Source organism: Schistocerca piceifrons, chromosome 5 (assembly GCF_021461385.2).
Source record: "Schistocerca piceifrons isolate TAMUIC-IGC-003096 chromosome 5, iqSchPice1.1, whole genome shotgun sequence".
NCBI lineage: Eukaryota > Metazoa > Arthropoda > Insecta > Orthoptera > Acrididae > Schistocerca > Schistocerca piceifrons.
Genome location: NC_060142.1, coordinates 150,030,870 through 150,046,750, shown reverse-complemented (window position 1 = coordinate 150,046,750; position 15,881 = coordinate 150,030,870). Strand labels below are relative to the sequence as shown.

Sequence of the window (15,881 nt, the reverse complement as noted above, 5' to 3'; positions counted from 1 at the left end):
CTTTTATGTTCAACAGTTAATTACGTTCCACATGCAAACTGTGCTCCGTTTACTGTCGTTGTGATATCATTGTACTAGGTCAGACAATACTCCATTACGCCATATTAATTGGTCATAATTGGTCATCTGAACCATCCTATGATGCATTGCTCCTATGTTACTCGACAATTACATATTTCTTGTGCTGCAATGTTGGTTCTTAATTAACGTAATGAATAGCCGTTAGAAAGCAGTAAAGTTTTTATACCCTGAAAAGTCTGCGGTTGTCAATAATGTTGGAACAGATATTGATAGCTGGTGTATCTTGCTCACAGAATTCCTTAGCAACTTTAATGTTAGGCCCCACCGGTTGAAGCATCCCAAGAATATGCGATTTGTCTTCCACCTCGCCGGAGACACAACGTGGAACTGGTACTTTGCGTATCCGGTGTACATGCTATAGAAACCGACAGTGGTTGAACTTCAGCCGCGCTATGGTAACTGCAGTTTTCAGTTAACACACAAGTTCATGGTGCCACGGCGTGGCTGGTAGTACTGGAGTTATTTGCGTGTAGCATTTTCCTTTAGTTGTCTGGGAAGCTTGCCATTCTTTGTCCCATTCAATACGAACCCTCTTTCTGTAAATTATCCGATGGAATGTGTGTATGGTCTCCTGTGACCTCAGATAAGAGCGTCCTTAGCAAGGGCATCAGCGACCTCGTTGCCAGAACATTTGTTCTGCGCTTTAATCCAATTCATGGATACCCTGTGACCGTGCCTTTCTAGTTGGATGGTGACAATGTTTAGTTGTTGCATAACATTTATAAAGATACGTTAAGCGGACATCTTTGCATTGTTCCTTAATTTTCTTTTGTCTCAGAAGTAATGTCCAAAAAGCAAATAGGTTTCTCCGCAACTAAAGTTCAAACCACTGCACTTAGTGCGTGTTGATTTGGGTAACACCCGTCTTGCTGTTTAGCCATTTGTCGTCTTAGATGTAAAAAAAAAAATCAGCTCTATTGCGTTGAACTCCCTGATTATACTAATAATGTTTCATGATTAAATAGATTGCCAACAGTCAGTTTTATTCAATCGTTACTTAGTTCGGTTCAACTATGGGCCATTTCAGATGGCTACATATACGTCTGTACTTCGCAAGATCCCCTTAGGCTGTGTGGCGGAGGGTACTTCGTGCAAGACTATCACCTCCTTCCTCTCCCGTTTAACCTTTTCTGTTCACAAAGTAATAATCTCATGTAACGAAACAACATGGTCTTTCCGCCAGCCGCGCGTGATTAGCCGACCGGTCTAGGGCGTTGCAGTCATGGACTGTGCGGCTGGTCCCGGCGGAGGTTCGAGTCCTCCCTCGGGCATGGGTGTGCGTGTGTGTTTTTGTCCTTAGGATAATTTAAGTTAAGTAGTGTGTAAGCTTAGGGACCGATGACCTTAGTAGTTAAGTCCCATAAGATTTCACACACATGTGAACATTTTTTTATTTCCTGCTACAGACGGGAAATAAGTTCCTCTTGATAATATTGAGAACCAACTGACAGTCCCTGCAAGAAACATCAATTAGCAATAATTCTTCCCTTACTTCCGCTATTACTTCCTGGACAGAGGATTTTACACCTGCGAAAACCCTTAGAAAGCTATAAACGATATCCACATTGTCACTGATAAATTTCGCGGATAATAACGAACGGCCTTATAGCACTTTGGAAAAGCATGATGTACTTGTTAACATGATTACCGCATTATGCTTTTCCGTATTTGTACATGCACAGTAATGGTCCATTTTGTTTTTAAATCTCTCAGCTACGAATGTCGAGTTGAGAATAATGCTACGACAAGCTAATGCTCTACAGACATAGTATATCTAATCCATTTTACAGGTTAGAAGACGTCGTATTTCAGATCTGCTAAGAACAGCTGATGAAATAAATCTTATATGATGACCAGCTTCTACCAACCAGTCATCATCATCTGGCATAATTTTAACATCTGCCTGCATGGTAGCATTCTTACTGTGGCGTCAAAGAAATGATAATAATAAACCACTCTGCGCCTCTGAAACTGGCATTAAGAGTAAAGTGCGTATTTATTGACGCAGGGTTTTCATTTTACACTGTCTGACAGAAAATGTGACGCATCAGAAGACATGATCGGATGTCAGTGTAACTTTGTGCACTAAACACCATCGGCGGTGTGGAAGTGATGAGTTGCAGTTCTCAATGGTAACGAGAAGTAGTGTTGTTCGTGCTTAGCGTTGCTGCCAGGCCTGTAGGGTATATACCCGCGTGAACAGCGTCAGTTGTTGAGTGATCACTGTGAGGAATAAGGGGACCAACTCGTGTGAGACTGCGGTATCAGAACTTTACATAGATTAATAAGGCCCTCATTATGCGTTTTCATGGCCCGCTGATCGATTCGTGCAATATCTCGGTTTGTGGAGCATTGGAATGTGACGGTGGGTCCATGTTGGATTGCATGGAAACGTGAGGTTGGGCATGCGGATTGTCGAGGTTCCGGTCGATCACGTCTGATTAAACATTTTAACCACTTCACGTCTGCATCTGTCATACGAGAACGAGTAATGGACTCCCTGCAACAGTCTGTCACATCCCGCACCGTTGGTTGGAGACAAGTAGCAGCCGGGCTGGGGGAATTAACGTCCCATGCGTAGCCTGAGGTTAACACCACATCAAAGATGGCTGCGTTTGGAATGGTACCGTGACCTGCGGACGTGGATTACAAAGGAATGGCATCACAATGCGTTCAGCGATGTATCGCACCTATGCTCTCCCCTGCTGACCACCGCCGGCGAGTGCAGCAGCGATCTGGGGAAAGATCCCAGTCTTCCAATATTTTGGTTAGCCACAGCGACGTTGTTGGTGGCGTCAAGGTGTGTGCAGGAGTTGGATGTGCTTCAGTCGTGGCTAGTAGTTACTGAGGGAACTCTGACGGCACATGTCATTTTTCAGCAGGACAATGCTCAGCCACCCATGACGCGTGTCTCTTTGAACTGTCCGCGGGATGTTGCGGTACTCCCGTAGCCAGCAAGATCTCCAGATAGAACATGTCTGCGACCAGCTCTAGCTTAAACTCCGTCTCGGTTTAGGCCATCAGTGACCATTTATACAACAGTTGTGGGCTAACTTGCCTCAGAAGAGCATATAACGGATTTATGGCACCATTCCCTAAATAATGGGGCCCCTCCACGCCCGCACCGACGTGGTGACCAAACCAAAAGTTCTACTGTCGCCTCCATACAACATGTTAGTTTCCAAATCAGGAGGCACAGGATGCGGGCTGTGATGTTATCCATCTCTGCGACAGTAGCGCGGGTAGAAAGGGCAGTAGCGGATTGCTAGCTGTGACAGTGTATGTAAGGTGTGGTTATGTTAGTGCGAGGTATCGTGCATCGTTACCTTTCTCGTTGCGGGTGCTCGTTGTAGGGCCAGCTGCAGCTGCTGCGTCCCTGTAACAGAACGAGGTCGTCATACATTACTGGGCGATCGGCCATAGATCAGCTCACAGTGTAGGGGGGGGGGGGGGGGTGCGGCTGTTTTGCGTATTGTGTACAGTACGGTTTCCCTGCGACTGCCTGTTCTTCGGCGGGTCGAGCATCTGGAGTTGCCAGTAATAGCTGTGTTGTAGGGGCTCGCCAGTACTGTCGTGTTAGCGTGGTATGGAACATAGATGTTTAGTTTCTTGCAAATAGTGTCTTTGGTCTATTATGCTTCCTTATATGGTTGTGGTCGTAGTTCCCCCAGAGAACGATAAACGGGTTACGCGAGTGTCTCGTGTTTCTGTACAGTAGTGTGGAGAGTTTTTGGAATACCTGCAAGATGGTATCTAGCCGATATTCCCGGTGAAGATCCGCGGTGCGTGTGTAACGTGGTGCATCGCTTATGATTCTGAGTACTTTGTTCTGTATGAGGTGCAGACGGCGCAGGCGTGTGGGCGCAGCGTATCCCCAGACGGGAGCAGCGTACGTCACCAGAGGTCTGATAAGTGTGGTGTACATGGACCTGGACACCCTCCTATTCAGTGTGCTACGCCTGTTAAGCATAGGGTAGAGTTGTTTGAGCCTCGCGTTTGCATTGTTGGTCACGTGTTGAATGTGTTCCCCCCAGAGTGGTTTCCGGTCCAGCCAGACACCGAGGTATTCGACCTTCTCACGGAAACGCATTGGGCGTGCATGTACATCTACATCTACATTTATACTCCGCAAGCCACCCAACGGTGTGTGGCGGAGGGCACTTTACGTGCCACTGTCATTACCTCCCTTTCCTGTTCCAGTCGCGTATGGTTCGCGGGAAGAACGACTGTCTGAAAGCCTCCGTGCGCGCTCTAATCTCTCTAATTTTACATTCGTGATCTCCTCGGGAGGTATAAGTAGGGGGAAGCAATATATTCGATACCTCATCCAGAAACGCACCCTCTCGAAACCTGGCGAGTAATCTACACCGCGATGCAGAGCGCCTCTCTTGCAGAGTCTGCCACTTGAGTTTATTAAACATCTCCGTAACGCTATCACGGTTACCAAATAACCCTGTGACGAAACGCGCCGCTCTTCTTTGGATCTTCTCTATCTCCTCCGTCAAACCGATCTGGTACGGATCCCACAATGATGATGAGCAATACTCAAGTATAGGTCGAACGAGTGTTTTGTAAGCCACCTCCTTTGTTGATGGACGACATTTTCTAAGGACTCAACCTGGCACCCGTCTTACCAACAATTAATTTTATATGATCATTCCACCTCAAATCGTTCCGCACGCATACTCCCAGATATTTTACAGAAGTAACTGCTACCAGTGTTTGTTCCGCTATCATATAATCATACAATAAAGGATCCTTCTTTCTATGTATTCGCAATACATTACATTTGTCTATGTTAAGGGACAGTTGCCACTCCCTGCACCAAGTGCCTATCCGCTGCAGATCTTCCTGCATTTCGCTGCAATTTTCTAATGCTGCAACTTCTCTGTATACTACAGCATCATCCGCGAAAAGCCGCATGGAACTTCCGACACTATCTACTAGGTCATTTATATATATTGTGAAAAGCAATGGTCCCATAACACTCCCCTGTGGCACGCCAGAGGTTACTTTAACGTCTGTAGACGTCTCTTCATTGATAACAACATGCTGTGTTCTGTTTGCTAAAAACTCTTCAATCCAGCCACACAGCTGGTCTGATATTCCGTCGACTCTTACTTTGTTTATCAGGCGACAGTGCGGAACTGTATCGAACGCCTTCCGGAAGTCAAGAAAAATAGCATCTACCTGGGAGCCTGTATCTAATATTTTCTGGGTCTCATGAACAAATAAAGCGAGTTGGGTCTCACACGATCGCTGTTTCCGGAATCCATGTTGATTCCTACATAGTAGATTCTGGGTTTCCAAAAACGACATGATACTCGAGCAAAAAACATGTTCTAAAATTCTACAACAGATCGACGTCAGAGAAGTTATGTAGTGTTATTGGGTTGCAGTGTGGATGTTTGCGCAGTAGTTTCAGTCTTCTAGTGAACAGAACGGCTTCGCACTTGTCGGCGTTTACTCTAACATGCCATTTCACCAGCCAAGGCTCTACCGCTCTGAGTGCAGTCTGTGGTCGTGAGTTAATGTTAGACGGCTTCCAGCCTTGCACGAGGATGGCAGTGTTATCCGCGTAGATTGCCACCGTCGTGTTGTGTGTAGCTGGGAGGTCGTTAATGTAGAGGTTAAACAGTAAGGGCCCTAGGATGCTTCCTTGGTGTACTCCAGCCGGTCCGTGAGATATGAGTGTATGAGACGTACGAGCCCGTCGGGGAACCCTGCGTCGTTGAGTCTGTGTGTGAGGCCGTTGTGCCACAGACGATCGAAGGCCTTTTCGATGTCCAGGAACACTGCCCCAGTTTGCTTTGTTTGTGTTTTATCCGTGTGTTATGTATTCAACGACGCGGAGGAGTAGTTGTGTTGTCGAGCGGTGATTCCTGAAGCCGAATTGCTCCGGCCCCAGGGTGTCGTTTGTAATGCAGTGCCTGGTGAGTCGTTTTAGTATTACCTTCTCAACGATCTTGCTGAGCGCTCTCAGCAGATTGATGGGTCGGTAATTTTATGGGAGGGAGTGGTCTTTTTCCCCGGCTTCCTGAACATCAGGACCTTGACCGTCTTCCAAAAGGCGGGGAAGTGTTGGTGCTTAATTCCCATCTGAATCAGTGCATGTATACAGGCGATAGCGAGTGTAACGTCATGTAAGTCAATGGACTCATATTGCCAAGTTTTTTGAATCTGACTCGATTTTATAATTAGTGTAATATCATCACATACCCTCTCAACCCGTGAAGTTTCGTCTCGTTTCCTCATCTCCTTCTGGATGCTTCACTTTCTTTTCTCAAGGAGTGTACTTGGGATTGCCATAGTAGGAATGTTGTAATGCAGGCTGATGTAATATTTTATATTACCTGGTGGTGATCGGTTGATGCTAAATGGTGGTAAATAAAGGCTTATTTCACCAGCAGTTGTTGGTGATACTTAAATAAGACTTTTCCCAAACATATACGAACTATGGGACACCACTGGCTGAAAATACGAAACTTGTTGGTCGTCCAGAAATGAATTTCTTTCAATATGTAGGTATGCTAAAAATATGCCTTGCATGTTGTCAGAGACTGGCTTGAGGTTTGGTCATAGCGCTAGTAATCTTCTCTTTCTCTACCATTGTACAATTCAGTTGTGACAGAAAAATCGTAAGAGCAATAATTTGATAATTAGGAGTAATAATTTGATAATTATTATCAATAACACAGTTGTGTTCACGAGTATTTGAGAGTAGTCTTCTCGGAGGTGCTTTTCATATAGAAGTAATAACTAATTCGCTTTTCATTATCGGATCTCACTATACTTTTAGAGTTTCATTTGTCATGTTATTTCCAAAAACTACACTGTTTGAGATGGCGCTGCTACTATACAATGACAAGCGGGTACACTCACCCTTAAAATTACAGGTCGCACGATATTGGATAACAAACATTGGCGTAGATGTACGGATTAGCTTCCTAAATTACTCAAACACATGGAGAAAATTGAGGGTTGTTATTGGCTTTATAATGAATTAACGTTCCATTTACCGGTACAATGTACAGTTTGAATGTGGTACTAGAGATTGAATGCGCAATCGAATCGCGACTAATTCAATAATGTGTGTGTGTCTGTGTGTGTTGCAGTGACGAAGTTCATCCGCATTGGCATCGCGGACAAGAATGACAACCCGCCGTACTTCGACAAGGCGCTGTACGAGGCAGAGGTGGACGAGAACGAGGACATCCAGCATACGGTGCTCACAGTCACCGCCAAGGACCACGACGAGTGTGAGTACCGCTCAAAAGTATAACTGGACACATAAAAAACCTACTAAGGAAGCGGTTGCAGGAGAAAACACGTAACAAAGTTGTGGAAATGTGCAAGCTTCCGGAACTACTGGCTTCTTCTTCTTCTTCTTCTGCCAAAAGGGTTGAAGAGGAGAGAAAAAGGACAAAGGAAAAAGACTAGCGAGGTTTAGGAAATAGGGAGAGTTACGGAAAAATCGCATAGTTCCCGGGGTCAGGGAAGACTTACCGGACTCGTTGAGAAATAACGGCTGATTGTTGGGGCTGCACCGGACGATACTTGAAAACCTGAGAGCTTGAAGTAGGAAGCCAAGGTAATAAGCAAAAAAGAGATTACTGACAAGACATAGTACAAGGGTTAATAAGAGCGGATAGCTAAGTGCATTATATGTGGTAGACATAGGACCAGGAGGGGGGGGGGGCACTGGTGGGTATTGACAGGTCAGGAAGTAAAAGATTTAGAAAACTGGAAAGGAGGGAAGAAAGGGATAGTTACTGAAAGGAAATCTTGATTCGGAAGAAATTAACGTAAATTAAGGCCAGGTGGATGGCGAGAACGAAAGACATATTGTAACGCAGGGACCCACATGGGTGGTTCTTAGAAACGGCTGTCAGGGCAGAGAATCCAGATGGCAAATATCGTGAAACAAGTACCGAAGTCAATACTGTCATGTTGTAGAGCATGCTTTGCAACAGAATAGAGCCTATCTCTATGGCCATTCATCCCAACTGATAACTACGCAAGTGGGTCCTGGCGTTACATGTCCTCTATTCTCGCCACCCACCTGGCTTTAATTTAAATAAATTTCTTCGGCCTCAACCTTTCTTTTCAGTAACTAAGTAACTATTCCTTTCTTCGCTCACTTCCAGCTTGCTGTATCTTTCATTTTTGACCTACTTTTTTCTCTACCTTCCCCATTCCCCTCCCCCTCCCCTCCGCGTACATGTCTACCACATACATTTTCACACTTACTAACTCGTGCACAGTGTTTGGTCAGTAATCTCTATCTTTATTATTACCTTATCTTCCACCTCTAAACTCTCAGGTTTTCAAATGTTGTCCAGTGCAGCCCCAGCAGTCAGTCGTTGTTACTCATCACGCCCCCGGATTTTGGGCGACTTTTCTGTGACTCCCTTCGTTTCGTAAACCTCACCAGTCTTTTTGCTTCATCCCTGTTCCTTCCCCTCCAACCCTTCTCCCAGAAGAAGGAGCCACTGGCTCCGAAAGCGTGCATATTTTGTTAACATTTCTCTGTGTTTTCTCGTGCTGCCACCGGTTGAGTATATTTTTTAATCCGTCCAATTATATTTTCCATTTTTTAAATTTTCGTTGATATACAAAAACAGTTTGCACGACGCTGCGCTAGCCAAGAGATGCTGCCATGCCTTCAACTTCGTGGCTCAAGGGGTGCGGTTGGAGATGTTCCACACACAACATAGATAAATCTCAACCAGTGGGACTGTAGCTGACAAGCAAAGGCTTGGAGCGTGGTCTGACACACGTAGATGACCACCGAAGCAGCATTTCTGCAAAATTGAAAGAGTTTTCCCATCAGTGCTATGTTGACAGAATGCATTTCATTCTCTACATTTAGACCTGATCGTGTAACTTAATGCGCAACACACTGCATTGTGAGACAGAAGTGTTAGCCAAAGCAGGATCGAACAATAATTAATTCTGAACAAGGGGTGGAAATCAGAAAAGTCTACCTTTTTGAAATGGACACATGTAATTGTGGAAGAAGACTCTAAAACAGTACACCTGAATCATTTTATTGTGCGAATTTTAGAAGCCAACTGACGCTGACAAAAGCTGGAAGCATTTGAAATTATGTACAACAGAGGAACGTAAAAATTTAGTGGACACACAAAGTATCAAATAGTCATGATAGGAACCATACGAGAAAATTGGAAATTTGTGGTAAGTTCCTATGGGATCAAACTGCGGAGTTCATCGGTCCGTAGGCTTACACACTACTTAATCTAACTTAAACTAACTTAACGCTAAGGACAACACACACACACACACACACACACACACACACACACACACACATGCCAGAGGGAAGTCTCGAACCTACGACGGGGGAAGCCGCGCGAACCGTAGCAAGGCGCCTAAGACCGCGCTGCTATCCCGCGCGGCACCGTACGAGAGGAAAGAATATTGCGAACAACTGTTTCCATAGCAATGGATATGGATTAGTGCGATATCTGGTAAGTCATCCAGTATTATTCAGCTTGCGAATGTAAGATGAAGTCGCCCACGTCGGTTTTGGCGCAGAGAAACTAAGGCCTAGATAAAAAAATAAAATGTATATTTATTGAAAATAACACAAAATTCCGCCCTCTTTTCTCGAAGCGCATTTACGCAGCACAAATAGCAGTTCATAGTTAAGTCCCAAACTTTGAAGTGAAAAAAGTCCGGTGGACTAAGCCAAGGAAAATTAAATAGCAATTTCTCGTGTCGGCGCAATTGCCTAGAGAGCATTATACCTCAACACGGCATTCAGGCGCCGCGTGACCACTCGGCGTATGAGGCGGTTATGTGGAGGTAATTATTATTAAATAAGAGTAACTTGTGTTACGGATGATGTTTAATTACATAAATGTTTGTGATATGAATGCCTAGGGACACAATGTTTTGTATGGTAAATGCGTGTTTTTTTCTTTCTTATAGACAGGGTGTTGTTAAGTTGCTTTATTGTGACGAACCTGAATCGTTTGTTAAATTCGTATATGACAGTCTACGAAATGCATCGTGGAATACGTTTGAAGAACTATAGTTTTACAGGCTCTCATGCCTACTTTCTTTCCTTCAAATGAAAAAGTATTTCAGTTGTTCACCTAGTTATAATCAAGCGCGGTGTGAAAAAGGAGAGCAAAAGCTTGCAGATGGATTCATGCAGGTAGAGGATCTAAAAAGAGCGTTCATCTGTGATTGGTTTTCTCAAGAACTCTGGAATAAAGATAAGTTATTGGTTTTGTGAAGAACTCTGGAATAAAGATGAGTTCAGATTAGAAAATAGCGCGCAGCTTTAGACAGAAACCGCAATCTATCTCGGAATATAGAAAGACGAAATCTGTTGAAGGCATATTGTATATCATGTGAGCTATCTTCTTTAATACCCTCTGTACGTGTCGTCTTGTGTGCGTTTCTTTTTCCTGCTCCCTATTATGCTCTCTTCAGTTAACATCCGAACCTGATAGTCGACGAAAAATAAGCGAAAGCGTGGAGTAATCATCTAGTATTGAATGATCATGGTGAGCATTTGGAAGACGTTCGTCTTAAGATGGAATCGATATCCCATTATAGTGCAGCGCGTCGAGTGTTATTGCCTCTGAAATGCATTTTCCAATTTCCTGGAGGTTTTTTTTTCAGAATCCTAAATAGACTGTTAACAACCGTCGACCGGAGTGGTATGTAAATTAAATAAATAAATTCAGACCAAGTGTTCTGTTACTATCCACAAGACACGTTATATTTTGTTTAAACGCGTAAGGTGACGTTAACCCACCACAAATCTTTTCTTGTGTGAAATCACAAGTTGCATCTTGATTCGGAAATCATGTAAAGCTGTGAGGAGCTGTTCATAGTAGCGCGGTTCATAGCTCAGACTAATAAAGTAGCGTATTTCCTGTGGCGAGACCGCCAAGCGAGTTGACGCGATTTTAAGGGAGTGAACTCATAGTACAGTGTTGCATGTCGCAACTTTAAACCCAGGCCTTCCGACAAGTTTATTCGTGTTTATGGAATGAGGATAGGTATAAGAGTGAATCTCATGATAAACATCATTGATATAGAACAAGGAAAGCCCGTGGACCAAGGCATTATGTCATTACGCAGTATTGTTCACATCTTTATGAGCTAGAATCAGATTTAATGTTGAGTAACAGTAGCATTTATCTTCTAGTTCTGTAATATGGACACGGTTTTCCTTCTAAATTTAAATGGATTATTTACAAAATTGTTAATGATAGATCATATATGCAATGGTGCTTTATTTAAAAATTTTCACTCCATGTCTCTCCACATATATCATTTCAGCACACTTTTATGCAATGAAACGTTTCTTGGTAATGAAGCAACCCGTAATATAATGGTAACAGGCGTCACTAAACACAAAACAACATGTGCTAACTTGTTTCTCTCCGTAGCTTTCAGAGATAGTGCAGAAATGGCTCAGTTGAATGGTTTAAGTAGCTATAGTATGTGTTTAACGAATTAATTAAATAAATTAATGAAATTACTGCCGTATGTCATATGAATAAAATTTCTGACTGGGTCAAATATTTCTCGGCAGGGGAGATACAACATGTTAACCTAGATTGATAGTCGTGGAAGGATTTGGATGTAACTTGAGGTTTGCCCTAGGGAACTTTGGTGAGCTCCTTTCGGGTGCACAGACGTGTGTGAGGCCTAGCGCTGCCAAATAGAACGAGAGCTTCGTTTGCGTTTTTGTGGCGACGAATGAGTGTGTCCGCACGTTCCAACATTGCAGGAGTCACAGCTGTGTGCGGCCGGCGGCACGCAGGAGATCAGACTGGTCTGCGCGGCATTACTGCGTTGATGACAGACGCCTCGCCCTACGACTCACCGTGCTTTTGTTCACTACCAAATCTCCATATACTTTCTGCAGCGCCTATGAATATCTGCGATGCCAAAGAAACTGAATGACATCTCACTGCTTGGAAATCCCATTTTGAAGGACACGAATAGCGCCGCCAAATATCGGAACTTCATGAAACTTCATTACTGGCCATTAAAATTGCTACACCACAAAGATGACGTGCTACAGACGCGAAATTTAACCGACAGGAAGAAGATGCCGTGATATGCAAATGATTAACTTTTCAGAGCATTCACACAAGGTTGGCGCCGGTGGCGACACCTACAACGTGCTGACATGAGGAAAGTTTCCAATCGATTTCTCATACACAAACAGCAGTTGACCGGCGTTGCCTGGTGAAACGTTGTTGTGATGCCTCGTGTAAAGAGGAGAAATGCGTACCATCACAATCAGGAGCGCCTGCGATGGTGTACTCAACGACGAACCTGGGTGCACGAATGGCAAAACGTCATTGTTTCGGATGAATCCAGGTTCTGTTTACAGCATCATGATGGTCGCATCCGTCTATAGCGAGCGTGTATTCGTCATCGCCATACTGGCGTATCACCCGGCATGATGGTATGGGGAGCCATTGGTTAAACGTCTCGGTCAGCTCTTGTTCGCGTTAACGGCACTTCCGACAGTGGACGTTACATTTCGGATTTGTTACGACCCGTGGCTCCACCCTTCATTCGATCCCTGCGAAACCCTACATTTCAGCAGGATAATGCACGACCGCATGTTGCAGGTCCTGTACGGGCCTTTCTGGATACAGATAGGCCTGCCCTGGCCAGCACATTCTCCAGATCTCTCACTAACTACACCGAGCGAGGTGGCGCAGTGGTTAGACACTGGACTCGTATTCGGGAGGACGACGGTTCAATCCCGCGTCCGGCCATCCTGATTTAGGTTTTCCGTGATTTCCGTAAATCTCTCCAGGCAAATGCCGAGATGGTTCCTTTGAAAAGGGCACGGCCGACTTCCTTCCCCAATCCGATGAGACTGATGACCTCGCTGTCTGGTCTCCTTCCCCAAAACAACCCAACTCTCACCAACTGAAAACGTCTGGTCAATGGTGGGCGAGCAACTGGCTCGTCAAATTACGCCAGTCGCTAGTCTTCATGAACTGTGGTATCGTGTGGACGCTGCATGGGCAGTTGTACCTGTACACGCCATGCAAGCTCTGTTTGACTCAATGCCCAGGCGTATCAAGGCCTTTATTACGGCCAGAGGTGATTGTTCTGGGTATTGATTTCTCAGGATCTATGCACCCAAATTGCGTGAAAATGTACTCACATGTCAGTTCTAGTATATCTGTCCAATGAATACCCGTTTATCATCTGCATTTCTTCTTGGTGTAGCAATTTTAATGGCCAGTAGTGTGCAAGGGCTGAAGCGGGAATATTCCACAATGTCCCACAACAAATTACGCATTTTTTGCAGCGGAAATTGGCCGAGGAAAAGATATTATAATGTTTATAAATGGTGGTGTTCCCTCTGTTGCTGAGGATTAAAATATGATTTCACATTTTGCCCCACTCTCTACGGTACAGGTGTAGTGGAAAATGTTGGTACTGTAGGTAAGAAGTACCCTACGCCACGCACTGTATTGCCAGCGAATTACACATGAAGACGTGCTTCGCATGCAGCCGCTCCCCTGAACTGCCCAATTTCTGCACCCGCAGTGGAGCACGCGATTTTTCCCAGCGGTCGTTCCTGCGTGAGCCGCCCCCAGGGGGCCTGAAGTGGGACTGGCGACGCTGTTGTGCCCGAGGCAGCCGCGCTTAACCGGTCTCAAATAACTTCTTCACGGCTCGAGGGCGTCGCGAGCGCCGCACTGCGGCGGTTTTAGCGTCGTCACCAGGCGTCGCCGCGGTGCAATATGTCACCACTCTCACCTCGCCAGGTCTACCCTACCCTACTGTACTCCAGTCTCGTTTTCCTCGCCGTGCACCGCTGCGCACCAGGTACGGATGCCGCTCCCGTCAATACTTAATGGACAGTTGCATTAACTCGGAATTATTAACGCGCGCCCGGCAGTCGCGTTTTGCGAGGCAGCAAATTAGCGTCGATGCGGCATTATATTGCGTCCCCACGCCGGTGGTCATTATCGAGTCGGCTCCAAATGTTTCGCAGTAATACGCCCCCGTAAGCGAAAATTATACGACCTTCACTTTCCAGTGCGGCGTCGGCTTTTCTCGTTGGTCTGTGCGAACACTCTTTCTGTAATAGGTGCCTGCTTTTCGTTGTATGCGTTTGCGGGCGTCACGGGACAGGGATGCGAACGGAGTGAAGATTGCCTCGGAAACAGAACTTACTGTGTCCTTTCAGATAGGTAAACAGCCTCATAAACGGAAGTACCGTTAGTTGAACCTTGCGGTGTGGCCATACTGCATCTAAACATCCCAGCGATTAACGCATGTTGCACTCTGACGCCCTACACAGACATCGTAATTGTCTGCGGGGATGTCACACCGTTACGAAGTTGTTTTACGATGGTTCAATAAAAAGTAATCCCTCCACCTTCCTTAATTGGCTTAGAATGGGAATACACTACTGACCATTAAAATTGCTACACCAAGAAGAAATGCAGATGATAGACGGGTATTCATTGGACAAATGTTATACTAGAACTGACATGTGATGACATTTTCACGCAATTTGGGTGCATAGATCCTGAGAAATCAGTACCCAGGTCAACCACCTCTGGCCGTAATAACGGCCTTGATACGCCTGGGCATTGAGTCAAAACAGAGCTTGGATGGCGTGTACAGGTACAGCTGCCCATGCAGCTTCAACATGATACCACAGTTCATCAACAGTAGTGACTGGCGTATTGTGACGAGCCAGCTGCTCGGCCACCATTGACCAGACGTTTTCAATTGGTGAGAGATCTGGAGAATGTGCTGGCCAGGGCAGCAGTCGAACATTTTCTGTATCCAGAAAGGCCCGTATAGGACCTGTAACATGCGGTCGTGCATTATCCTGCTGAAATTAGGGTTTCGCAGGGATCGAATGAAGGGTAGAGCCACGGGTCGTAACACATATGAAATGTAACGTCCACTGTTCACAGCGCCATCAATGCGAACAAGAGGTGACCGAGACGTGTAACCAATGGCACCCCATACCATCATGCCGGGTGATACGCCAGCACGGCGATGACGAATACACGCTTCCAATGTGCGTTCACCGCGATGACGCCAAACACGGATGCGACCATCATGATGCTGTAAACAGAACCTGGATTCATCCGAACAAATGACGTTTTGCCATTCGTGCACCCAGGTTCGTCGTTGAGTACACCATCGCAGGCGCTCCTGTCTGTGATGCAGCGTCAAGGGTAACCGCAGCCATGGTCTCCGAGCTGATAGTCCATGCTGCTGCAAACGTCGTCGAACTGTTCGTGCAGATTGTTGTTGTCTTGCAAACGTTCCCATCTGTTGACTCAGGGATCGAGACGTGACTGCACGATCCGTTACAGCCATGCGGATAAGATGCCTGTCAAAAAATGTCCCAAATGGCTCTGAGCACTATGGGACCTAACATCTGAGGTCATTAGTCCCCTAGAGCTTAGAACTACTTAAACCTAACTAACGTAAGGACATCACACACATCCATGCCCGAGGCAGGATTGGAACCTGCGACCGTAGCGGTCACGCGGTTCCAGACTGAAGCGCCTAGAACCGCTCGGCCAGACTGGCCGGCAGATGCCTGTTATCTCGACTGCTAGTGATACGAGGCCGTTGCGGCTCCACCACGGCGTTCCGTATTACCCTCCTCATTCCATCAATTCCATATTCTGCTGACAGTCATTGGATCTCGACCATCGCGAGCAGCAATGTCGCTATACGATAAACCGTTATCGCGATAGGCTACAATCCGACCTTTATCACAGTCAGAAACGTGATGGTACGCA

General features: G+C 45.6%; 1 protein-coding gene across 1 annotated transcript in view; it reads left to right on the top strand.

The window, feature by feature from the left end:
* The window catches only part of LOC124798306 (neural-cadherin-like), a 446,838-nt gene that overhangs the window by 187,583 nt on the left and 243,374 nt on the right, over positions 1-15,881 (top strand). Inside the window, exon 2 of the mRNA XM_047261643.1 lies at positions 7,197-7,340. Coding sequence (XP_047117599.1) covers positions 7,197-7,340 — 144 coding nt within the window. The remainder of the gene's footprint in view (positions 1-7,196; positions 7,341-15,881) is intronic.